A 26,026-nucleotide genomic window follows, 5' to 3' on the forward strand; every position below is an offset into this window, starting at 1 on the left:
AAAAAAAAAAAAAAAAAAAAAAAAAAAACACAAATCACAAATCACAAAAAAAACTCATAAAAGTTTTAAGAAAATTTACAACTCTGTGTTGGGCCGCATTCAAAGCCATCCTGGGCCACATGCGGTCACGGGCCGTGGGTTGTACAAGCTTGCCTTCTGTTCGATCTCGGACACATCCCTTTACCTGTCTGAGCCTCTGTTTCCCCACCTGCAACACCGGACTCCGATTCCTACAATTCATGACTGAGGTCCGTATCAACGAGGTTCATCGTGTGAACCGGCTGGCACACCACAGGTACTGAGGAACAGGAGCCGGTGCCACGGGTACTACTGTGGGTCACTCCAGGGGCCGCTGTCATCCCAACGCCAGCGTGGGATTTAGTAGTCTGTTATTTAGTGGTTTGTATGTGTATTACCCTTGTCACGCAGGGAAAAATACAATCACATGGAGGGCAAAGATCAGATTGCATATTTCTTTGTATTTAGCCCTGTGATTGGCACACAGCGAGGGCTCCATAAATCCATGGTGTCTTGCTGTTGTACTCATCTGTCACTGAGTAATAATGCCTCCAACTCTCTTCCTGCTGCCTCCACCCACTCTTTAGCAGTTTCTGCCAATTCCCTTTCAACCAGTGAAGAATTTACGAGTGCCTGCAACGTGCCGGGCACTGAGGCCCCAGCAATGAGCAAGGTGTGCTCCCTGTCCTCTCTCTAATAGGGAGCAGACAGGCCAGCTGGCACAGGGACAATGCAGGATGATGGCGTTAGGGCAGCAAGTGCAGGGCCTGGGGGCACAGAGGCAGGACCCTAGCCTAACTGCAGTGGGGGGCCCAAGTCAGTGGAGTAGATACTGTTTACAGCCAAGCCAAGTCCTGACTGGCAGGCAGTATGGAGTTTACCCCAAGCTGTGGGAGAGCTGAGGGCACATGCAGCCTTGACTGCAGGTATCACTCCACAGACGGAATCAATGGGGGCATGATGGCTCCTCAGCCTCTCCTCAGCTGGCTCCTAACCCCCAATGCAGAGTAAGACAGCCTGTCTGGAACACGGAGTCTCTGGACTGAGCACTGTGTGCTGGCAGGAGGAACCCTGAGCCTGCCCCTCATGCAGCATAAAACCCACGGCCCCGCCTGCCCCTCGCTCAGCCTAAAACCCAGGGCCCCGCCTGCTCCTCGCTCAGCCTAAAGCCCAGGGCCCCGCCTGCCTCTCACTCAGCCTAAAGCCCAGGACCCTACCTGTGCCTTGCTCAGCCTGACTCTGGGCTTCAGGTTCCCCTATGTGATGGGGCCAGAAAGGTGAGAGGTGGGGCATGGGGAGAGTTTACCAGAGTGGCAGCCCTCAGTGCAGCGATGCCAGCAAACCTGGGTGCAAACCCTGGCTCACCACATCCCAGCAGAGGGAGCCCTGGACAAGTCATGGAACGACCCACACCTCAGGTTTCCTCTCTGTAACACTGTTCACCCCTTGCGGGGATGGGTTGTGAGGGACAACATGGTGGCTCCTTAGCACAGGGCCTGGTCCACAGCAGGCACATGATACAGGTCAGCTGCTATTACTGGCAGCATTTTCCAAAGTTTATTCTTTGGAACCCAACTTCCTGAATGCACCCCAGGAAAAAGAAGACCATGGCCAAGTGCGCATGAGGGAGACCTCGTGGCGTGGCCCGTCCTGGGGAGGCCAGTGTACAGGAGCAGCCGCAGGCCCTGCGAAGTCCTGCAGGGAGAGAGGTCAACTACTGTTTAACCCAGGGTCTCCCAAACACATTTGGCTTGGAACCCTTTTGTCCCCTAGGCCTGTTTCAGAGTTGTGGCCCATAGGAAGTGCTGCCAAAATGCTCTGGACATTCTAGGCGTCCAGATTTCCACGTGCTCTATCATCCCTCCAGTAGTCCAGTACTGGAGTCCAGGGTCCCAGGGCAGGCTTAGATTTGCTCATGTGTAGCCAGGACAGGGGATGAAGAGGGTGGCCCCTCTTGACCCTGAGATGCTAGCAGGGCCTGCTTACTCAGTCTGTAGCTGATGGCTGTGTCCAGCTGTGCCCCCACCCATACTGGCCCCGGATCAGGCACTACCCCTTGGCCATCACGTACCAGATGCATATCTCAATGCTTGGTCAAAAATCCAGGTCCCTGAATACCGGCTTCGCACAGATCCACCGTGGGGGCTGCCTTCGGGCGCTTTTCCATCTGAATTACGTAAGAAATCAGAAAGAGCCCTTAAAGTTGGAGAATGCCTAGAAGGTTAGGGAAGGGGCGAAGTTGGCTGCACTTTGAGAAGTGTGGACAAGATCACACTGCCTACCTCTTCATTAAAAACCCTGTGCTGGCCAAGGGGCATCCACGTGTTCCCCAGGGAGGCTGGCGCACGGCACGGCAGAATATAGCAGCCATGGGCCAACAGCTCCCTGAATTCAGTTTTGTATTTTCTCTGTATTCTGATTCATCACATGATTAGAACACACAATTTCTACCCAAAAACCCTCCAGCAAAATGACCCTCCAAGGAGATGTGCCCCACGGGTGCAGTGCCCATGTATCCCCCGGCCTGTGGCCACCACAGACCCAAACTGATGTAGTGGGGCAAGGAGGGCCTTCTTGGGGACTCAGCTCAGACAGTCCCCAGCCCCGATGCCTGACTCCCTGCCCAGCACGCTCCCTCTTCTGTTCATCCCAGCCACTTTTTTCCTCTATGAACCATGGCTGTCACCATCACCGCCTGTCTGGGTTCACTTCATCTGCAATCTTTCCATGCAGACTGACCTCTGCCCCACTGCATGGGTAAGGAAGCAGAGGCTAGGGCAGCTGTGTGCAGCATCTCACCCAATTCACGTAGCCAGCTAGTGGGCTCAGGGTCCTGGCTCAGGGCTTCTCACACCAGCTAAGTTCATCCTCACAATTACAGCAGGTAAAGGTGATTATTATCCCCATTTTTCAGGTGAGGAAAGTGAGAACCAGAGGGGCAACGCATAGCACCAGAGGTCGGTCAGATCTGATTTGCTCCCAAGCCACAAAACTAGCCTCTTGGAAAGCACCATGAAGAAATGGTGCTTGTGGGCTGTGCGCGGTGCATCTCAGCATTTTGGGAGGCCAAGGCAGGCAGATCACTTGAGTTCATGAGTTCAAGACTAGCCTGGGCAAGACCCCCATCTCTACAGAAAATACAAAAATTAGCTGGGCATGGTGGAGTGCACCTGTAGTCCCAGCTACTTGGGAGGCTGAGGTGAGAGGAACACTTGAGACCTGGAGGTCAAGGCTGCAGTGAGCTGTGATCATGCCGATCATGCCACTGCACTCTAGCCTGGGCAACAGAGTAAGACCCTATCTCAAAAAAAAAGAAAGAAGGAAGAAAAAAGAAGAAGAAAGAAGAAGGAAGAGGAAGAGGAAGAAAGAAGAAGGAGAAGGAGAAGAAGAAGAAGAAGAAGAAGAAGGAGGCGGAGGAGGAGGAGGAGGAGGAGGAGGAGAAGGAGAAGGAGGAGGAGGAGGAGAAGAAGAAGAAGAAGAGGAAGAAGAAGAAGAAGAAGAGGAGGAGGAGGAGGAAGAAAGGGGGGGAGGGGAGAGAGAGAGAGAGAGAGAGAGAGAGAGAGAACGAACCTTTACTAGGTCTCATTTCCATCCACCATCTTCCCAGAAGTTCTCATGAGGCTGGCAATTCAACATCCATTGCAAAGATGAGCATAAGGTTCTAGCAGCTCGGCTAGTGGCTGGCAAGGAACTGAGTTCAAAATAGGCCTTGGGGATCCAGAGCCATGCTACTGCCACTACCCCAGGTCACCCGCTGGATGCCAAGCGAGCTGTGTGTTCCTTTCAGTCATGGCACTTTCCTTAAATGCTACAGGGGAGTAGAGTCCCCCACTATGTCTAGTGCTGCCATAGGACTCCCAAGAGTACCCTATTGAGAGCCCTGGGACTGCTGCCAGGGATGGCTGGCAGGGCTTGCCAGCACACAGGAGGCAGGAGCGGACTTTTCCTCTCCCCATTCCTGCTTTCACAAGTGATGCAACAGTTGCCATCCCAACAAATCCGAGTTCACTGCTCCCATTGAGCACTTTCCCTAAATACCTGGCTTAGCTCCCTTCCAGAGCATCAGACAGATCAGGTGAGGCCAGCGGGTCTAGTTCCTGAGGTCACAGAGGGAGACTCTGGGAAGATGCCTAAGAGAGGATGCAGGCTTCTGAGAAAGAATGTAGGGTAGCAACCCTTTGCACCCAGCCAGGTCTAGAGAAGCTCAGACACCTTTCAGGATACACAAAATGTGACAAGACAGAAATCCAAAGCCGGTGAATGAGAGAAGAAAAACACAAGGGTAGGGACAGAAGGCTGGTTCCTTACAATGGACAGTCCCATATTTAACTCGGAGCGTCTCGGGAGCCGCTATTCAGAGAACAAATGCTCAGGAGTGTGTGCAGCCCTCTGTTCAAACATGCAACAGGAGCTGGGTCCAGGGCTTGCCGAAGGACAGGGGATCTGAACAGGGAAGGCATGGACAAGTGGGTTTCCTGAGGATCTGGGGCTTGGCCTCAAACCAAATGTCCTCTGGAGCAGGGTCTTCCGAGTGAAGCACAAATCTCCCGGGGGTGTGTGGCGGCTGCCCAAGGAGTAAGTAGGTCCACGCAGCCTTAAGAGAATCATCAGCTTCTAAATGTGTTCCTTCCTAACATCAATGTGCCAGAGAACCTGGCAGGTGGGAGGCTCCACTTGCCAGTTCTTCCTACTCTCACCTTCACCCTTGTGCCATGTTACAAACAAAAGACGATCCTTTCACCCACCCCTAATCCTACCGTGGCGGTTGCCCTAAGAGATGAGAACCTTGGGGCTCCAAGCAAAGAGATGACCCTACAATACCGGTGTTGGGCTCAGAAAGTGAGTGGATCTAATGACCAGGAACAACTCCTTTTTCAAATCGGGTGATTTCCAATTCTCTCCTCTCAACAAAATTAAAGGAGGATCTAATGGAGTTGTCAGCGAAGAGACCATTAAAAATATTGTCTGATGATAGACCCCCGTATGATTTCTGGCATACAACTTGGAAGGAATTCAAAGAATTGAGTGACATTGCTAAAACAAAACTCTCTCCCCTGCCAGCTACTTATTTATGTGACTGAGCTTTCTAAGCACTTAGACCTACAAAAACCAAAAGATAGGAATTAAATTAATGCCGAATCTTGTCTCCTTTTAGCAATAAGAAATATTAATTCACAGATACATGAGCCAATTGAGAAAGAAATGAAGCCCTATCCATTTCATTAAGAGATGCGTTTTCAATAATTTTTTACTTTCACATTTACTATTTACCTAAATTTGTTTTTGATGAATTGTATGCTAATAACAACTCAATCTGGAAAAAAAAAGTTGGAGGATGTACAGCTTTATGATCCCAGGAATTTTTTTTTCAGAAATTTCAATTTCAATTTATGTACATCTTGCTATGGCATATGAGTGTGAAACAGTGATCAATAAAAGACTTTCAAGCATAAAAAATATATTTTACATTAGGATAAAACCCTGTGGGGGCAGTAGACTGGAAATATGAGCTCATGGAGAAAAAGGAAAGATGTAAAATTTCTGACTCTTAAAGATAGGCTTGTTCATATGTTTTTGAAGTGATGATGGCGGATATCAAATAGCAGTAGTGTTTGGATTCCCTTGGATACATTTTGAAAATTGGTTCACAGTTTTGTTTCCAAAATGCCACCTTTTTTTTTTTTTTTTTTTTTTTACACAATATCCTGGAAATTATATCCTTTGCAATGATTTAAACTTTGAATAAAATGTTAGCTGTCAACTCAAACTTGTGAAAAGAATATAGTTTTCAAAATTCTTTCAGGAGGTATTGAGCAAAAACAAATGTTTGAGAACCTTGGCCTTTTAGGTTCTTATCACGCTAGAGGTAACCCCAGAGGTATCAATGTCCTGAGGTTTCAGCTAATAGTAGTGGTACTGGTTTTACGTTTTTTGTCCCCTGTTAAAAACACTTGCATACCTATTATTTCACTCTGCCCTCAACAATTCTACTGGAAAGAGGGGCAGACTTTTATTCTACCTACTGACCACTCAAGACACAGTGGCTTAGAGAAGTTAAGGAGCTTATCCAGGGCCCCACAGTAGGGTAAAACCTGGGCTCTTGCCTTTCTAACAGGGACCCTCCAACCCTTCAGACCACAAGAGGAAGGGTCAGTAGCAGAGACAGGACACGCCTGGGAGGGTGGCCAGAACTCCTCCTTTCAGAGTGGCTGCAGCAAAGAGCTGAGTGTTGGTTCTGGCAGGCTCTTGTGTAAGGCCCTGCCAACAACCTATTGAAACAGGAAACTAACTATCAGCTGGCACGATGAAGCAAGACCTGGCACCTACGCTGCCTGGGTCTGTCACAGGCTGAAACCCACGTGGCTGTGTCTGAATGACTGTCAAGCTCTTCTGCTGCTCCTTCCCGCGCCATAGCCTGGCTGCTGCCTCCTGGCTGCAGCTCCTTCCTCCTCTTTCCCTGGCTCCCTGGCTGCCCGATGAGTGTGAGAACACCTCTGTACCTTGGTCCTGAAAGCGTGCTGACTAGAAACATCCTTGCAGATTCCAGTCTCCCATCTATCTCATCCTTGACTCCCCATCCTGCACTCTGTCCAGTGACCCTCCCTGATCACCTATGTCAGGACGGGGAACTCACTCCCTCACAGGCTTATGTCCAGTTACCAAACAGTTTCCATGATCACATGAAGTCCTTCCTTTTACCGAGTTGAAATCCCCTCCTGGAGACTTCTCCGTATTGGCTGGGACACCCTGGAATGTGTCTGCTCCATGTGCCCCTTGCAAAATGCTGTAAGTTGTGAATATTTAGATTCCATCACCCCCCGCTTCATGCCTCCACTATCCCCAGTCTCCTCCCAACCCAGGACAAACAGCCCTTAGCTTCTCCATGGGCCTTCTCTCCCCAGTGAGCTAACTCTCTGGGGGAATAACCCAGTTGGTCCCTGTCCCTCATCTGAAGAGGAGTCAAGTCCAGGCCACTCGTTCCCTCCACGGTCTCCTGCACTGCTACTGAGGAAGCTCATTAAGTCTCGGGTCTCCGGGCCCCTACTGCTCTCCCTGGACTCCCTCGTTAGTAACCACCTCCGGATTAAGGACCAGTAGTTTCACAGCATGGGAAAGAGCACCCACAGCTGGACAGCACACCTGGACCACCATCATGGGATGCGGGCACCCTTCTCTCTCAGAGCCAGGAAACAGTCTACGGGCTGGATGCCCTGATTCATCAAGAAGAATGGCAAGTAGGTTTCCACTTCTAATTTTTCAATTCTAGCTGACTGGCAGAGACCTTTTGGTGTACTCTGTTGAGAAGGATTCTGAGGTGCATCGTTGGACAATGTACAGTAATCAATTTGCAGTGTCTGCCATGAACATGGGATTGCCAAGAACCTGGAGTGGGGCTGGGTGAGTGAAGTAATCAGGAGGCCCTTGGCACCACAGGAGCAATGGCAGTGCCTTGTGTTTACTACTTCTCCTAGAGGAGCCCCTAAAACCTCAAGTGTGGTCCGCCCTTCCTTCTTAGGGCTGCCATACAGAGCTGTTCATACAGCCTGTCAGGTGGGTGCAGGCGTCTGTCAACTTCCTTTCTTTCATTTCTGCTTTTATCCAACAAAGTTATGAAGTTTAGTATCTATCATCTCTGCTGTTCTTGCTATAAAAGGAAGCTCTTGGTCTTGCCCCCAAATCCTGCACCAGCTCCAACGGCGGTGACTTTCTTTCTCCGAGTGAGAGACGCCCTTCTCAGTACAGGGAATTCTCTGGGCAGCAGGGAAGCAGCAACAACCACTGTGAACTTGGCAGACATCCTCCTGGGCACTGATGCCCCTCCTGACGCCAGCAGGAGAAGCTGCCAAATGCCATCTGCATGTCCATGACCCAGGCTCCTCCACGGGAAGTGCCTTGGATAATGTTTGTGTCACTGGGAACATTGTTTGTCTGATGGCTATTAAAGGGCCAGTGTGGACTTGGGGAGGCTCCCTCATGGGGCAGCACTGGGTGATTGAACAGGAACACTATTCTACTCAGCCACAGAGCCCGTCTCTGAGCCCAGAGCGGGGTGGGTGAGCGAAGTACGCAGGAGGCCCTCGGCACCACAGCACCCAACAGTCCCCTGCCAAGTGCCCCAGGAACACATTAACTCCCCCATGCCCGGCGACCAGGACAACGAATGCACACTGCAGCAGGAGCTCACTTAAAGATACAGCTCTAACCAGCATCCCACCCCAGCCAGGTCCCTGGGAGAGCTTTCCCTCCTTGATATACTTTCAGAAGCAGGTGGGAGCCAGGTGTTGTGAGGTGGAGTGGGCCCTTCATGACCTGAAAGAAAATGTCACCAACTTGCTGGGTGACCCTGGGCAACTCCCAACCTTTCCTCAGGCCTTGTCTGCCCCTCTATAAAATAAGGAGGTCAGGGGTACCAAGTTGACAGCATGCATAGCTTCACTGCCCACCTCTACATCCAGGGCAGACATCAACAATCAATCAGCCACCCTTTAGAATCCTCAACAGAGAACTCGTTATAGCCAGTAGCAACTGCTTGGGCTTAACCCACAAGTTAAAATCTACTTGCCATCTTGAGATGAGAAGAGTTCAAAAGGTTCAACTCTAACACTGATTTTGTTTTTAAATGCCTTTCTTTCCTGGTGATGAGGCCAAGCCAGCTTCCTCTGAGCCTGACCCTTGGAAGAAAACCCCCATCCCTAGGCAGGAGAGCCTGCCTTCCAGCATGCAAGATGAGCTGCCATGACAGCAGGGAGCACTCTGGCCCTGCTTCTGTAGGGCTGACCATGGCAGCTCCACACGTCACTTGTCACTGGGGCTTCTAAACCTTGTTCACAAGGGTCTGCCCAAAGCAGATTACTCAAAAGTTCACAAGATCCTCAAAGCCCCTGAATTGGAGGGAAGCAGTACTAGAAGGAACGCCAAGGTCCGGACAGGTTTCCCAGTCCTCCCCAGTTTCTGCAGGGGAGAAAACTGAAGCCCACTTGGAACCTGTGTCTTTTAACACTTTATCCTGTGCCGACTTTCTTCCCTATCCCATCGTTTCAATATATCACACTGGCTTACTTAGATGGGAAAAAGCAGAAACAATGACTATTCCTTCCTCTTGAAGAGGCATTTTATACTATTAATATTAGTACTACTGAGAATACTACCTAATTGTTTACTAAGCAGTGTTGAGCACTTCACATACATGATCTCATTGAATATTCAGATAGCCTGATGATTTCGTAACTGTAAGAACTGAGACAGACAGGGCCCGAGATAGCACACCTATTAAGTCATGGAGCCTGGATTCACTCCCAGTCCAAGGATCCCAGCTCATTCTCCTCAGGCAACACTGTTTCCTTCCACGCTACCTTGGATGGCAACTCCCATGAGGTGGCTGGGACAGGGACCATGCCTCATGTAACACAGGAGGACCCTAAGGCACAGTGAGGCCAAGGATCCTGCTGCTGAGCAGCAGCTGAGCTGGAAATCAGCGTCGGTGGCTGGCATGAGGCTCATGGGCCCTGGGGCTCTCACTGTGCAGGCAGCTGGCCTAAAGAAGATTCCCAGCATTTTCCTGGCCTAGCTGCCCAAGGCTTTCCCCACTGAATCCAGAATGCTGGCTCTATCCCAGGATTCAGATTTAGCCACCCTTCACTGGACATCTCCTGGTGAAGGGCAGGAACAGCTACTGGGTCTAATGAGTCTTAACACACACACACACCAAAGAGAGCAAGGGCAGGTCTTCTCCATTAACTAACAAATCCACCAGTGATTAACACAGTCCCTGGCCTCAGGGAGTGAATACTGACAGAGGAACATCAGTGCAGGCCCTTGAAAAGACTCTCTCTCATTCAATACTGGCCTAAGTCACTCCTGCTCCTCCCCAAACATTCCTGGTTCACCCCTATTCCATCACATGGGAGGACGGCATTTCCCAGCCTCTTTGAGGTTGGGTGGGGCCGTGTGACTAGTTCCGGCCAATGACTGTGAACGGAATTAACACATCTCTCTCTGGCTGCAGTAGGTAATTGCCAGTGTAAGTCCCTCCATAGCGTGCTTTCCCTCTGTCGCTTGGCTGGCGGCATTCTACATGACGGCTTTTTGTCTGGGACCAGAGGGGAGCAGAGCTCCCTCTTGAACCACAGTGGACATGTAGTGTGAACAGGAAATAAACTGCCGTGGTTTTGAGCTACTAAGATATCTTGTACCTTTCAGGATCTTTTGTTACTGCAGCATAACCTGGCCCCACCATGACAGCTGCAGCACCAGTGTCAAAGTCACCACTCCCAGAAACCAATACTTCGGTATTGTGGAGTGGAAGCAGGGAACAGGAGACATAAATCAGGCAGGTCCTGGAGCCCCAATCTCTAGGGGTTTCCACTTTCATGGAAGAGACAGGCACAGACAGGCCCCTCTAATCTAAAAACAAAGTAGAAAGTGCACCAACTAAGGAGCAGGGTAGCAACAGCCCACTCTCACCAGAAGAGATTAAGGAGGTCTTCTGGGAGGAGGTGGCACTGGAGTTCGTCTTAAAGGACAGGGTGGATTTGGGCAAGTGGAAATAGGGGAAGGCATTCCTGGGAGAGGCAACAGCATACACAAAGTACAGCAAGAGCAGACTACGCTGGAATGAAAGGTCTGGGAAGACCAGAGGCAAGAAATGGGACTAGAAGGTTCAGGTTATGGAGGCTCTTAATGCTCTGGTCTCAACTCTAGAGACAGTAAGGAGTCCCAGGGTTATAAGCAGGGGAGCAACATGGTCGATGTTCTGTTTTGGCCAAGGCCTCCTGGCAGCCAGGGCAGAGGGCAGGCAAGCTGCAAAAGCATGGCTGTTAGCAGGATGCTGCCATGACCCAGGTGGGGCTAAGATGGCCACAACCAGCAGGGAACAGCTGGGAAAGGGAGTTTGAGGATGATTCTCAGCAGTTGGGAAGAAATGGCACCAGGACTTCAGTCTAAATTTGCAGAAATGAGGCCGTGGTGCCGCATACAGGATGTGCGCCAGGAAGGTGGAGGTACTTGGAAGTCAGTAGGAGGTAAGCCAGAGCTGGACCAGGAAAGTAGCAGAGGCCAGGGCAACAGCAGCACTTCTAAGAACACAATGAGCCTTGGAAACGTGGAGGAGGGTGTGGAGGGAAGCAGAAATCTGGAGCCAGACCAGGCAAGGCCTCCACGCCAGGAGTGAGGACTTTATTTCACAGACCAGGGGTTGCAAACTTCTGCCCACAGGGACTCTGACCCATAGACACGTTTTGTTTGGCAGATTTCAAAAGGTCAGTTGGCTGCCAACATTTAAAGCCAAAAGAATTCCCATCAAAATGTTCATTTCTGGTGTGTGATTTGTCCAGAGATGTGGCAACGCTGAGCTGTATCCCCACCCAGCAACCATCAGTGCGGCAGCTGAGCGGCCGCCGCCCTCCACACACACGGCGTGCGTTCTCTGACTGGACACGGTCTTCACCACCTGCTCTGTTGGCTCATCTCTAGTTACGCTAAATAAACATATTTGTTGGGCCTCATGGGCATTTGAGTCTGTGAACCTGGCAGCAGTGCAGGGGGCCCCTGAGGGGTATCCCCTGGCGCATGCTAGAGACTGGAGGGAGAGAAATTGTTGCTAAGATGTGAATTTCCACAGAGCTCCTCTGGGTCCGGCCCAGGCCAGAAGAGGCAGGGGAAGCGCCATCTGTCACCGATCCAATCCTGATGGGGTATCTGCTCTGAGCAGCACCGGCACTGGGATCTCCCTCCCTCCAGGAGGGAGAAAAGCAGAGAGGCATTTAGGACATTGAGCAGTAAGGGCTGTGTGAGACCCTCCAGGGGTATGGGAGCCCAGAGACAGACAAACGGATTCACTGGGCCCCCAGAAGGTTCCAGGCATTTGACTTAAATAGGGTATTGACGGATGGATAGGGTCCTGCTGCCGAGCAGAAAAAGAAAAGCTCTCCAGCAGGAAACCGCACAAGCAAAGGCAAGTCAAAGAAGCTGAGATCTCTCCCTGAATGCAGAGGGAAGCCAGCAAAGGTTCTCTCAGTCAGGAAGGGAGCAGAGGCACCAGGTCCCTTCTCCCCCGGACTCTGACTCCACGTTCCCATCCTGGTCTCCACCCTGACCACAGAGGCTGGACACTCACCAAGGGTCTGCTGGTTGCGGACGCCGCCGATCACCACGCAGATTTCGGCAGGCACGTCGCTGGTCCCATCCTTGCCGACCGCCTTCTTCTCCTCCTTGGCCTCGCCCTGCCAGATCACCTCCTGGATGTAGTCATCGGGCAGCTCTGTCTTCACCTTCACCTCCGTCATCGTTCCTTGCTCGGCACTCAGCGAGGCCTCGGCTGGCACTGCTTCTGGGCCCTCCACCTTGGTGCTCTTCTGGCTGCGCTTCAAGCGCTCCCTGGAAAAGAAGAAAGTCGGTTCAATACCTTCTTCCTCCAGACTGACACAGGAGCCCACCAGTCCATGGCACCACAGGAACATGCCAGGCTGTGTGCATAGTGAATGCTAGGGTCCCCAGCCCCCTTAGCCTCCAACACAACCCCCATGGCTACCCATGAGGCTCCTCCAGGGAACCCTGAGGCTTCAAGGAACACAGTTTGAAAACCATGGAGCAAGAAAGGCTCCAATTCCACCCATTTTACAGTTGGGGAAGCTGAGGTCTCAAGAGGTCTAGATGTGCCCAGTTGCCTCACTTGCCACTTATTTGCTTGCAATTATCATGACTGGAGTTACAAGTGACCTAAAAGGGCACCTTCAGCTGGCTGAAATCAGTTCTTGTTAGACTTCAGTGTGCATACAGATTAGCTGGGGATCTTGAAAAACATGCAGATTCTGGCTCAGCTGTTCTGCAGTAGGGCCTGAGATTCTGCATTTCTTTTCCTTTTTAGAGATGGGTCTCACTAGGTTGCAGAACACAAACAAACTCCTGGGCTCAAGTGACCCTCCCACCTCAGCCTCCCGAGTGTTTGGGACTTCAGGCACCATGCCACCATGCCTCACTCAGAGATTCTGCATTTCTAACAGCTCTCAGTTGAGGCTGCTGGGCCTCAAACTATGCTTTGGGCAGTAAGGGTTTCAGTGCTTTGATGTACGCAGTATCCAGTGCTATTCTGTTTGTTCCTAGGCAAGAAGGCTCGGGATCTTGTCCAGGCTCTTCCCTGCTCCTGTTTTACAAATGGGAAACGCCAATGCAAAAAGACTCACTGGGTTGAGATGTCACGGAGCCAACACTGGCATGGAGGGGGCTCTTTAAACATCGGAAAACATCCTCAAGGTAATGATGTCAGTTCTGAAGAGGGCAGGACGTGGGTCACTGAACGTCCTTTGTAAGGGGGACACTAAGGACTAAAGCAGAGCTGTGACTTGCTCAGGCCAGACATAAAATCGGGGATAGGCCAAGGCAGGAAGCCAGGTCCCTGCCATCCACTCCTGAAGCATCATCCTTTCAACACAGCTGTCCATGTTATCATCCTAAGGACCCCACATCCTTCTGACAAGGGAAGCATCCTCATGACTGCTGTCTGTGAGGTGGGGAAGCTGAGGCGTGCACATACTGGGAAATCGAGTCATGTTCCAGGCCCAGAGACACTGCCCTGGCCATGCCAGCCTCTCCACTGCACCAGAGGAGAGTGTGGTCTGTGAATTTCAAGGCCCAGACTCAAGGCAGGGGGTGCCAGCATTCCAACTGCAGCGCAGCAGGAGCACTGGGCCGGGACTCAGGGACCCAGGCTCCAGTCCTCGGTCTACGACGGGCTTGCTGTGTGGCCTTGGGCAAGACCTTTCTCTTCTTTGGGTTTCAGCAGCCCTGTTTATCACAGGAGCATGGGTTTAATCACATTTGCTGTCCTTCCCAGCTTCAGCTTTCATCCAAGGTGGAGAAAGGTTGGGAAACTGAGCAAAGATGGAGAGGGAAGTCCCCAGCTAATGAGGAAAGGATAGAGGAAAGCCATGGGTAGCTGCTATGGACTGAATTGTGTGCCCCCAATTCATACGGTGAAGTCCTAACCCCCAGTGTGACTGGATCTGGAGAGAGGGTCTTTGGGAGATTAAGTGTGGTTAAATGAGGTCACATGGGAGGAGCCATCATGAGGGGATTGGTGGCTTTGTAGGAAGAGAAAGAGATTGCTCTCTCCCCCATGTGAGGACACAGTGAGAGGGTGACCCTCTGCAGCCAGGAAGCAGCCCTCACCAGAACCCAACCGTGCTGGCAACCTAATCACAACCCGCAGCCTCCAGAACTGTGAGAAAATACATTTCTGTTGTTTAATTAAGCCTGTGGCATTAGGCATGGCATCCCACAGCATTCTGTTAACAGCAGCCCAAGATGACTCATACGGGAGGCTAGGACTCAGATGGACAGAACACGAGTGCAAAGGCATGCTGGGAAAACCAGTCAGGAGCACGGGCTATCGTGCCAACCACTTCCTCACTGTGGGCCTCCAGCCAGCCACCTAACCTCTGAGCCTTGGTTTCCCCATCTGCAAAATGGAGTTAACGGGGTTGTCATGCAGATTTTAATCAACGAACACATGGTAAGTACTCAGCACAGTGCCCGGCCTGGAAGTGCTCTCAAGACATGGTCACCATGACTATTGTTAATAATGACACACTGTTAGAGCTTCTTTGGCATCCAGTGGTGCCTCCTCCTCATGCGTCTGTCCCACCAGGGCCACCAGACACACCGCCTGAGCTTTTGCCCTTCTCCACAGTAAGAAAGTGTAAAACTGCATGATTCAATTGCCTCAGAATTCATTTCCTTAATTTACTTAAGAAACACTTAAACAGAGCCTCCTATGTGCCCAGCACTGTTCTAACATACTAATTCCTTCCATCCTTAGAAATGACTCTGGGAAGGAAATCTTGGTATTTCCACTTTACAGTCTAGGAACTGTGGCACTGAGAGATAAAATAATGTACCAAAAGTCACGTGGGAGGAACAAGGTGGGATGGGGACCTGAGGCAGGCAGCCCGGACTGGGAGAGAAACTCGTAGAGGGAAGCCTCCTCACCCACAGCCGAGGCTGCCCCACATCACCCACCCTTGACCTTCAGCATCCAGAACAGAGCCAAAATCAAGGTGCTTGTGGGTGAGCAGGAGGACACGAGGTTCCCTGGCTTTCCAGGCTGCTGCCACCTTTGTGGGAGATAATATCATGAGCAAGCGTCCCCCTGGTCCCTCAGAGGGGCACACGGCCCCGCCTAGCTGCAGGACACCACAGGGCAAAGAAGTCTCAAGTTCTGTGAGGCCTAAGACATAACTAGAACTGACAGGTCTAGCAAGTCACAAGGGGACAGCTGTGGCTTTAGAGAGAGAGGTGATTCCTGCTATTGGCAAGAAAAGGGGACCCACTGGAGGTGGTGAGCTCCCCGTTACAAGAATCACTGGAGCAGACTGGCTGATGGCCTGGCAGGAGTGAAATGGGCCAAGTACCAGATTTGGAAGTTGGATCATCCTAGGGTCAAATCTCAAAACTGCCAGTTGCAGGTTCCTATATAAGTGACTTGATTCCTCCAAGCCTCAGTCTTCACATCCATACAATGGGGCAAACACGGTACCCACCCCCACAGTGCTGTGATGTAAAACAAGGTAATGTCTATATAGGACCTAGAACAATAGCTACCAGTGGAGACGTTTTACTCTTATCTACCGTCTTTTTTATGGCGGGCAGGGGAGGGGCATGTGCAGAGGATGCAAGTTTATGTGGCGTAGGCATTTAGCACACGGGCTGTGGAGTCAGACCAACAAGGGTTTGAATGCCAGCTCTACCACTGTTCAGTAATGGGATACTGGCGGTGACAGAGTGAGGACTTTGCCTAGTGCTGCAGAGGTGGTCAGGCTGATGAAGCTGATAGTGAACGACGTGTATCCACATTCAATCTGGGGGGTAAAGAAAGCAGCTGACATTCCCATTTCCTAGCTAAGACTTCATGGGTGCTAACGGTCACGGCCCTGAGGCTCACTGGGCAAAGAGATGGGAGGCGAGGAGACAGACGGGGCCCCCGCACAGAACTCTCTTACCGGCTTTCTTCACAGCCAGTGTTCTGAAGCTCAGCCTGGGGCTTCAAAAGCACCTGACCATGCGATCTGAAAAGATTCCGTGTCCCTTCCTGCTCTCAAGTCCTCACCACCATCATGGTATCCTGGTAGGGGAAGAGGGGAGCTGTTGGAGTCAGGCAGGCTGCGTGGAACTCTCATCTGCCCACCCCGACACCCTGTAGCCCTGGGCAAGAGACTCCCTTCTCTGAGCCTCTGCTTCCTTGTCTGTTAAAGAAAGACCATGACTCTTGCCAGCTGCGGGCGTGGGCAAAGAGTGGATTTCCATGAACGGCAGCTGCCATGATGATGACGACATTGGTTCTTGATGACATCCTCACCTCTGGGAAGCCTTCCTGGCTTGCCTGAGGCACAGTCAGACTCCCTTTCTGAATGCCACATCTTCCTTGCACAGGTGACTCTGACAGCGATCCTCCCATTGTGTCCTAATGAACTCATCTTGGCTCGCTCGTCCCCTTCTCGAAATTCCAGTCTAGCTTTTAGTTCATCACCTCGTTTTATTTCCTTTGTAGCCCTGTTTCCTGAAAATACTTTGTACACTGGCTCACCAAACCGCACTTGTCCTAAGAGTAGGTGGGGCCCTCGGGAGTGTTGTGTGTCTCTTATTCCCAGCATCCAGTAGGCCTATGGTAGGTGCTCCATAAATAAAATATTTGCTGAATGACCAAAAGGATACTTGCCTTCTAGTAAGCAGGCACTGGGACGTATGCCTCCTAAGACTCCCTGGGGCCCACTGGAACAGCAGAGTATATCCTTGAGATGGGTTTCCAGAACAGATGGTCACCCATTTGCAACAGGGCCAGGCATGAACGCATCACAGGAAAGGCCCTCTCCAAAGGCACAGGGCGTGTAACAGAGTCGAAACTAGAACTCGCATCTCCAGACTCCTCATCCTTTGTCCTTTACACTGAACCACCAGAGTCTCAGGTCACCCAGAGTGCCCCTAACACCTGGAACTGAGAGTCAGGCACAGGGGAATGTCTTTCTCCCATGAAAAGGCAGCCTCTCCGTAGTTCTTGTACCCATACCTTCCACCCCAAACAATCAGAGGTCACACTGGCAAATATGGCTGCAGTCAGATTCCTGACTGAGTTCACAGAAGGTGGGGACCAGTGAGCTGCCCTCTATCGCCCACAGGCACAATAGCACATAACTATCCCCTCCCTTAAATGTGACGCCCCCAAGTCCTTGCCGTGATGAAGGCATGGGCAACTTCTTTCTCTTCCCCCTGACTTCTAGGCTTTAGATTTACAAGCCCAAATGTTGCTTTTCTCAAATGCTTTGCATTTAATTAGGTGTCCTAATAACAATGGAATCACAGAAGTACTTACATCACTTTGAATTAGTGGTGCGGCTCCTTCTAACTTCTTTAAAAAATTTTTTTCATATATCATTTTTTAAAATAGAGCTCATTATTTTAATTATATCCATTTAAATGTACAGTGGAGCCCTTGGATATTCTCAGCACGAATCATTAGGTATATTAGTGAAAAAGCACTCGGAATCTATCTACATGCTGACACTCCATAATCTATTCTATTTGTGTCGCTGTAAAATAGATTTATATATAGATAACTACAAAATAGTTGCTCAAGATATGCTATGAATTTTATATTTAACCCGAGTCACACTTCAACATAAAATCCAAAGTCAAACATTAAAAGGCTATTTTTCAGTAAGTACATGCTATCCATGGTCACTGGTTACTAAGTGTGCAAGCTGACAAGGAGAGAAGCCAGACCAAGTGGATCTCTGCCCAAGAGGTTCCCTAAGAGTGCTGGCCTTTCTCTAAGGCAATGATTCTCAAAGTATGTTCCTTGAAGGTCTAGGGGTTCCATAGCAATGGCTCTTAGATGTACCCATGAGGCTGGAATGGGGAGGGTAGTGTTGAGCAAGGCTCTGACTCCCCATCTTCAATACATAGAGCTTTGCTTTTTGCCTGATGTATACAGATTGAGGCCTCTTTCTCTCTGTGGTGGGGTTAGCGGTAACTCCCTAAAAGATATGTACACGTCCTAATCTCCTGGATCTGTGAATATGACCTTATTTGAAAAAAGGGTCTTTGCAGATGCAATTAAGTGAAGGATCTTGAGATTAGGCTCATCCTTGGATTATCTGAGTGGTCTCTAAATGCACTAAGTGCTCTTATAAGACAAAGGGAGATTTAAGACAGACATAAGAGAAGCTACAGAGGAGAGAAGACAATGTGCCCGGAGAGGTAGAGCTGGAATGATGTGGCCACAAGTCAAGGAATGCTGATGGCCACCAGAAGCAGGCAGTGACAAAGATCAGATTTTCCCCTGGGGCTTTCAGAGGGAATCTGACTCTTCCAACACCTTGATTTCAGACTTCTAACCCCAAGAAGTGTATACACTTCTGTTGCAGTGAAGCAACAGGAGCGAAAGCAGCCATAGGCAACCAATACATGGTGTAACATGAAATTTGAAGAAACAGCTCCAAAGCAGTGAAGTTTGTAAATTACTATCTTCTACTACCCTTGGTTTTCTTCTGCTTTGTTGCTACTCGATCCTGCTACTGTGTCTGGCCAGGCCAATGTGCCTGCAGACTCTGCCAGCAGGGGAGGTTTAAGAAACAAACCAGTCTCTCTCTGTCTGGGTCTTACCTGATAGTTCTTCAAGGAACTCATGCCCACCTCATCATGCTTGGCATTGACAAGAGTCCTGTGGCTAGATGGGAAAACCGAGGCACAGAACAGGGCCTGGGTCTGTTTTATTCACGTCTGTATCCCCAGCCCTAGCACAATGCCTGGCCCACAGAAAGAACTCAGTGCACATAGGTGAAGGAAAGGCATGGCCAAGGTCACACAATTTTTAGTGATGAGCTTAGTCTGAAAACTTTTTGGCTCCTGTTCTGGTACTGCTGCCACTAAAGCTTGCAGCCTAAGACAACACAACCAAGTAACTTGCCAGTGGATCTGAGGCCCAAAGAGATGCCATTTCAAGCATGTCGGAGGAAAATCCGCGCTGATGCTAGGTGCCTGGGAGTATGGCGGCTTTGTTTCTGGGCATGATTTCCACATCATTCTGCCAATAATGCTGATGCTTAGAAGTTCTACCAAGTCACAGTAGATGTGAGCAGTGCTCAGCACCCTGGCCTTTAGTCCTATTTCTGCTGTTGATTCCCCGGGCTGGCTGCCCACTTTAAGACTCAGTTTTCCAATCTGCACGAGTGAACAGGGATCAGAGACATCTAAGGCCTTTACACAGGCCAGAACTTTACCCAGCAGGGCGTGTGTGTCTCCTTACACAGACGGGGAGCAAGGCGTACATCTACATCCCAAGGCTCAGCCTGAGGACCCCTGCTCTTCCTCCAAAGTGTGCCATTTACTCTCATACCTCATCCACCTTTAACAATGTTAAGGGTGGAGGAAAAAGTCTCTAATCACAGTGTGTAAATAACGATTTGGTTAACTTCCCCTAGAATAAAACTTCACTCCTTGGGAATGAAAGTAAACTGCTCTCTAGCTGAGCTTAAATACACTCCCCATGAATGCACGCATGCATGGGATGTTAAATGCATTAACGCACATCCAGACAGGACTCTGCCCACTGGCCAAGTCCTCCAACTCTACCCACTTCCCACCCACTGACTATATGAGTGCAAATGATTCTTATCTACTTGCCGATATCGGCAGGCTGGCTCCTTGGTAATACCTGTTAAGTCCAATAGGCTGTTGCCTCCACTACTCCACCAGAGGTTCTCTTTTCAAGATCTCCAGTGGCTGCCACACTGTTCAATCCAGTGGTCCCTTCTCAGTCCCCACCGGACTTCCCCGTCGGACTCTGCCTCTAGTAGCAGCCTCTAACACAGCCACCCTCTCCTCCATCTACCTGGTTGCTCACTTTGCTCTGTGCTCCCCTGGTGGACCTCTGGCCTTTTGGACATTCTTATCTCTTGTGCCGAATCCTCTTCATCATTCCAGCTCTTACAAGTTGATATACCCCAAGGATCAGTTCTAGAACCTCTTGCATTTTTACCCACACTCATTTCCTAAGTGATCTCATGGAGACTTGTACTTTTATTTCTTATTTATCTTTTTTTTATTTTAATTTTTTTGAGAGACAGAGTCTTTCTATGTTGCCCAGACTGGTCTTGAACTCCTGGGCTCAAGCGGTCCTCCCACCTCAGCCCTCCAAGTAGCTGGGACTACACAGCTAGAATCTGAGTTTTAAACATTAACTATATGGTGTTGAATCCCAAATTGTATCTCCAGCTTGGACTGGTCCCCCCACCGAACTCCAGACCTACATAAATCCCCAGCTGCTTGACACCTCCATCGGGACACCTAATAGGCACCTCGTATTTAACAGGTCCAAAACCCTGCTGCTCCATCTCTTCTCCCAAGACAGGAAAACAATTCTGCCTCCTAGCCCAGCACTCTTCCGGCTAAAACCTGCAATCTAAGACAACACAATCAAATAACCACCATCATCTCCACTTCAGCTAATAGTAATTCCATCCTTCCAGCTCCTACTGCCCAGACTCTAGAACCATCCTTGACTCTTCCTGCTCTGTCACTCCCCACTATGAATATACCAGCAAATCCTGCCAACCCCACCTTCAAAGTATGTCCAGAAACTGACCATTCCTTACCATGCCACAACCACCACTCCAGTTCAAGCCACCTTCCCCTTTCTCCTGTCTTGTAAACATCTCATAGCCAATCTCCCTTCCCGCTATACACTGCCCTGGAATGCACATTGGACAGAGCAGCCAAGGTCATGTCACTCCTTGGCTGAAATTCATTTATGGTTCCCCAGTATTTACCCACTCAATGTACTCTGTTACCTTTCTGTCCACTTTACTGTCTGTTTCCTCAACTAGAACATGAGCTAGAGGACAAGATTTTGTCTCATTGGCTCATGATACTCAGAACAGTGGCTAGCACATGGGTGATGGTCAGCAAGAGGCTGTTTACCAAGTGAACCAAGGACCAAGTCCAGGAAAGGTCAATGTCAGCATGGCTCTGGAGGCATCTGTAGCCTCTGATCCAGGCAAAACTTTTCTGTGATCAATCCGTCAACATCACTGTAATTGTCGATGGTTTTGCTGCTTCAGTGAATATTCAGAACTGCAGAATGACTCATTCATCTGGCCTTTATTATAACATAGGTTGCAGTTGCTTCACAGAAGCCAATTTTCTGAATAAGTGAAGCTTATTTCTTGAGTGTCAAAGTTGTATCTTTATCCTTTCTGATGAACTGATGAACATTTTCTAAAATGTAACACACTCTTCCCACTTTCTGAAATGCCAAGATACAGTAGCCTGGTAATACCCTGACATTCTCTCTTGAGGGTGCAGGGTCGCCATCGGGACCACCAATCAGCATAGATTCAGGCCCTCAGGCGACAGGGTGGATGCCCGCACTAATGGTTCAGGAGCCTTCATTCTCCCACCAGCAGTTCTGGGAACGCTCCCCTCTGCTTCTAACAGGCTCCTACTCCCAACTCCAAATCTGCCCTCTAATTAATTCCATGTGGTTCTGGAAGATTTCCAGAGGCCAGGGCTCTACCCACTGCTTTTTGTATCCTTGTGCCTGGTCCTCTGGCAGGTGTCAGCCAAGGTCTGCTCAATGACACAAACAGAAAACGACCAGACAAAACACACCAGCATGTAGGGTGGAGGTGATGCTGGTGAGGACAGCCATGATGCAAATGGCACAAAATCATGGAGAGTGATGCCAAGGGCAGCCGTGGTATACTGAGTGCTCATGACATGCTGGGGGCAGTGCTCCGGGCCCCATACTTACACCATCTCATCCTTCTGTGCAATGCCTGATACGGGCATTTTTTGGTTTCTAGATAAGAAAACCAAGGATTGGAGAAACCGAGTGACTTTTTCAGTCTCCCCGCTTCCTAGAATTCCACCAGGTCTGTCTGACTCCAAAGTCTAGGCTTTGAACCATTTGGATAATTTTTGTTTTCTCAAGAGAAAATAATAAAAACACCTGTTGAATGAATGAACACATACATGACTAAACGCCGGAAGTCCCAAGACACAGGGAATACATTCCCTTGTTTTTTGCTGTTTCCTGAGCATCCAGACAGAACTGGGCATATGTTAGATGCTAAAAGTCACACCAACATGAAATAAAGGACAGGAATGAAGGGCCCCACCTCTTCCACAGATAAAAGTGCCTGGGCTCTACGCTCACTGCCTGCCTCTCTCTCTCCCTGATGTGTTTTCAAATGCTGCTGTGCTCAAACATGTCCTTCAGATATAAAGAGTCTCCAGCTTTTAGTGACAAGGTGAGAAGCCATCGTGGGAAAAAGGTCATAGCTTTATCACTAGCCTGGGAGAGCTGAGAGAGGGAACATGGAGCAGAACCACAGTATCAGCAAATGCCAGGAGCGAGGCCCATGCCTGGTACTTACTATTCCACCTAAGTTTCACATCCTCACAACATCACCTGTTCCTTAATAACCCTCAAAATGATCTGTACTTCCATTTCTGTCATGTATCACTGATATATTTTAATAAATAGTCAAGTATAAAAGATTAGATTAATAGATTAAAACTATTAACCTATTAAACAACTCTTAACAGTCTAGAAATTCAAAGTAACCTACAATGCATAAATATATCATTAGTTGGAGATAATTCTTAGACACTTAATTTTCTTCATTGTACACTGTCAGTCAGCCACAACGCTGGGTAATATTGGAGTTCACAAAGACAGTATATGATTTAAATATTAACAGTAAATTCCCTGGTTAATTTAAACCTAGGGGGGAAAGCAAGAGTCTTGGGCAATCTTGTCAAGTCATAAACTCTGAAATTTAGCAGGGTGGGGTTCAACAGTTACAGCTGGAAACTTCTTTCGAGGATGCTGGGGCATGTGGAAGGTTGCCCAGGATGTTAAGAAGAAGCAGTGTTAATGGCATTTTAAACAGACACGCTACCTTCGTTTTCCAGTGGGTCTGGCAATGGTGCAATTCTGATTCATTAGCAATGTGCACTGTTTTCTGAGGGGCCACCTCTCTGTCTCCCAGATAGAATCTCCCCGACAGACAGGTAGGTAGTGGAGGCCAATGAGGGGCCCATGCTCACTGTCCTGCAGAGATGCACCACCCTGCAAAGACCATCCTGCACACATGAGGTCCCATGCAGACCCCAGAAGGCAGGAAGCTCAACCACTAAAGAACAAGGCCATCCCTAAGCCCTCACACTGGACGTCTAAACAAAGGATAAACACACTCCCTCTGTTCACCATTACTTCATGCCGAGGCTATGACTTAGCAACTACTCCTTTCTCTCATTCTCTGAGATCCAACGCCTCTGGCCATCTTCTCCTAGGAATGAATGGATAAGAGAGCGCCCCAGCAGGACTGCGACCCCTCCACCTTCCTGCCCACGTCGCCAGCTGATACCCAGTGCTGCCCAGCTGCTGACATAGATTTACTATCCCTCCACAGTGCTGTCCCCATTCTGGCATTACAACTGCCTTCCTCCCCTCCACCCTGCAGTCTCTAGGACTAGTGGGGTGACAACCAACCAGCTCTTGCCCCAACACTCCAGGGTGAGAACTCAGCCCTGGTTTGCTCACTGCCTGGAGTCACGCTGCCCTTGGACACACACACAGGACTCTTTTAACTACATGATCCAATCCTTACAAGGTGCTTGGGGATGACAAAGCAGATGTAGGGATCGTTGCTAGGAGCCCTACCCTGTCCACACCTTCCCTTCCTCATGTGCAAATCACAGTTGTTATACTTACCACTAAGGGTACTCTAGAAGATTAAAGGATGGATGGATGTAAGGTGCCACATACCTAATAGGAACTCAATGCATATTAGTTCTTTTCTCCCGCTCCTACTAAGTAAACCAGACAAAATGTGAAAAGTTAGGTTAACTATGAAAAAGATGAGCTCACAAGCCGTCAGTGGAGTACTCATAAATGGAAGCAGAAGAGGAATTTTTAGCCCCTATGAAAACAAAAGGGGTGGGGGCAAGGCCACCCTCCACACAGCAGTGAGGAGGAGAGACGGGAGACCCACACTGCAGCCAAGTCCACTGCAGGACAGGCAGGCAGGAGTGATCAAGAAGGTGGGTTTGAGGTGTCCCAATGCTATAAACTGTCACACTCCACATGGAGTCTGGAGGGTGCTCAAGCCAAGGGTGAGCATGTTCTTTTTTTGTCAGCAGAGTCAGACAGATGGTGAGGTTGTGGAAATTTCCTGGGTTGCCTTCTCAGATCAAGGGCCTCTGTTATTAAAGGCCTCAAGAAGCAACTAGGTCAGGTCCTCCTACTTAGCATTCTCAATATTGTGCTTCAGGACAAGCAAGATTCTGAACACTCTGAACTAACAGCCACAGGTTCACAAGAAGAACTTTCTTACTTTGCTCAAGGAGCATACGTGGGGGGTATGTGCTGAGTGAGAGGACTGAGTTCCCAGAGACCCCCACCAATTCCCTTTGCTGGACCACCCCAAGTTCAAGTGCCCTTTGGCACAAACAACTCACAGATTTTGATGGATGTGAATTGTGGTGTACATTTCTGTGGCTGTCTCCAGAGGGCAAACCTAACACTGCATATAAATTTTCAAGAATCTGCCTTATTTACAGAGCCTAGGTTGAATGGTGACTAATTAAGCAGAGTGAACTCGGCCCACCAAAAAACCAACTGGCCTCTTTGGAATAAGTACATGAGCCACCATTCAACCTGCAATGTAGGATTTTCTTGTGGACAACCTTTGCCCAAATTTTGGTAGGGTGAGAATATTTCTGGAAGTACATTTCTAGAAATGAAATCTGAACTCCAGTAATAGGAACATAAATCTAGAGTCAAGATGAAGACACCTCCCAAAACATACCCAGTTCTCAATTCATTCTGCTAATACCATACTGTTCATTGACCAGCACTGGGCTGACTACAGGTTGAATATTCCTCATCTGAAACACTCAGGAACAGAAGTACCCGGATTTTTTTTTCTTTCAGTTTTTGGAATATTTCCATTATATTTGCCAGTTCAACATCCCTAATCCAAATCCCAGAAATCTGAAATGCTCCAATGAGCATTTCCTTTGAGCATCATGTTGGTGCTCAAAAAGTTTCGGATTTGGGGGCATTTTGGATTTCTGGATTAAGAATACTCAATCTGTACTGCTGTGAAATTTTGTGCAAATGAAATTGCGTTGTTTAGGGCTACTTTTATTTTACTGCTGAAAACCAAAATGGTAAACAAGAAGAAGATATAAATAATTATGCAGCCACACACATGTGGTTATCAGATAAAATGGTCCACCAGTGAAAAATCTTGGCTTAATTAAAGAATAAGACTTAGCTACATTGAAAGCCATTTTACCATCTGGGTGACTCCAGACAAGTCTATTCCTCAATTCCCTCTGAACAAGAGGGATGTCAGTCACTATCTGAAAGGGCTGCTGGGAAGATCAAATAAGACACATACTTGGATTATGGTAGGCCTTCAACAAATAAGAGCTCCATCATCGTCATCCCTCCCTTCAGCCCTCTCTCCAGTGTCCAGGCTCTACAAGGAATCAATGTCACCCCACGTTATCAACTCCTAGGAACCAGAATCCACCACGGTAGTAATAAAAATAAATGTTTATTGAACACCTGCTTTGAACTAGGCATTGTGCTAAGGGTATATATATTATTATACCTAATCTTCATTGACAACACTATGAAGGAGGTACTAGTATAATCCCTAGTTACAGATGAGGAAGCCAAAATGCAGGAAGGCTAGGTAATGAGCCCAAGGTCACACAACCAGGCAATGGACAGTGCCAGAATCTGAATCCAGGCAGTCTGGGCTCCTCCATTCTGCACTAGGCTGCCTGGCCCTTAGCAGGGCTGGAGAGATGGTGAGGAAGACGCTTGACAGACCAGGCAGGGGGTGCAGGGGTGCACGGAGAATGTGGACCACAGGAGTATAGCTGCTCCACCCTGGGGCCATCCAAGAACCAAGCAGGAGGCTGTGTATTTTTGGAT

The 26,026-nt window shown here is 49.2% G+C and overlaps 1 protein-coding gene across 12 annotated transcripts in view; it reads right to left on the reverse strand.

Moving 5' to 3' along the window:
- The window catches only part of ZNF618 (zinc finger protein 618), an 85,857-nt gene that overhangs the window by 54,235 nt on the left and 5,596 nt on the right, over positions 1-26,026 (reverse strand). For 8 of the 12 annotated variants that reach the window (XM_017875941.1, XM_017875950.1, XM_017875947.1 and 5 more), the window contains exons 2-3: positions 12,134-12,393; positions 2,090-2,185 (exon numbers count right to left, since the gene is read on the reverse strand). In XM_017875941.1, the coding sequence (XP_017731430.1) occupies positions 2,090-2,185; positions 12,134-12,302 (265 nt within the window). In that variant the 5' untranslated portion in view covers positions 12,303-12,393. Of the gene's footprint in view, positions 1-2,089; positions 2,186-12,133; positions 12,394-16,013; positions 16,097-26,026 lie in introns of those variants that run through there. The other 4 variants (XM_017875945.1, XM_017875944.1, XM_017875943.1 and 1 more) reach the window with 2 other exon arrangements.

Source organism: Rhinopithecus bieti, unplaced genomic scaffold, assembly GCF_001698545.2.
Source record: "Rhinopithecus bieti isolate Rb0 unplaced genomic scaffold, ASM169854v2 scaffold_9997, whole genome shotgun sequence".
In the NCBI taxonomy this organism is placed as follows: Eukaryota; Metazoa; Chordata; class Mammalia; order Primates; family Cercopithecidae; genus Rhinopithecus; species Rhinopithecus bieti.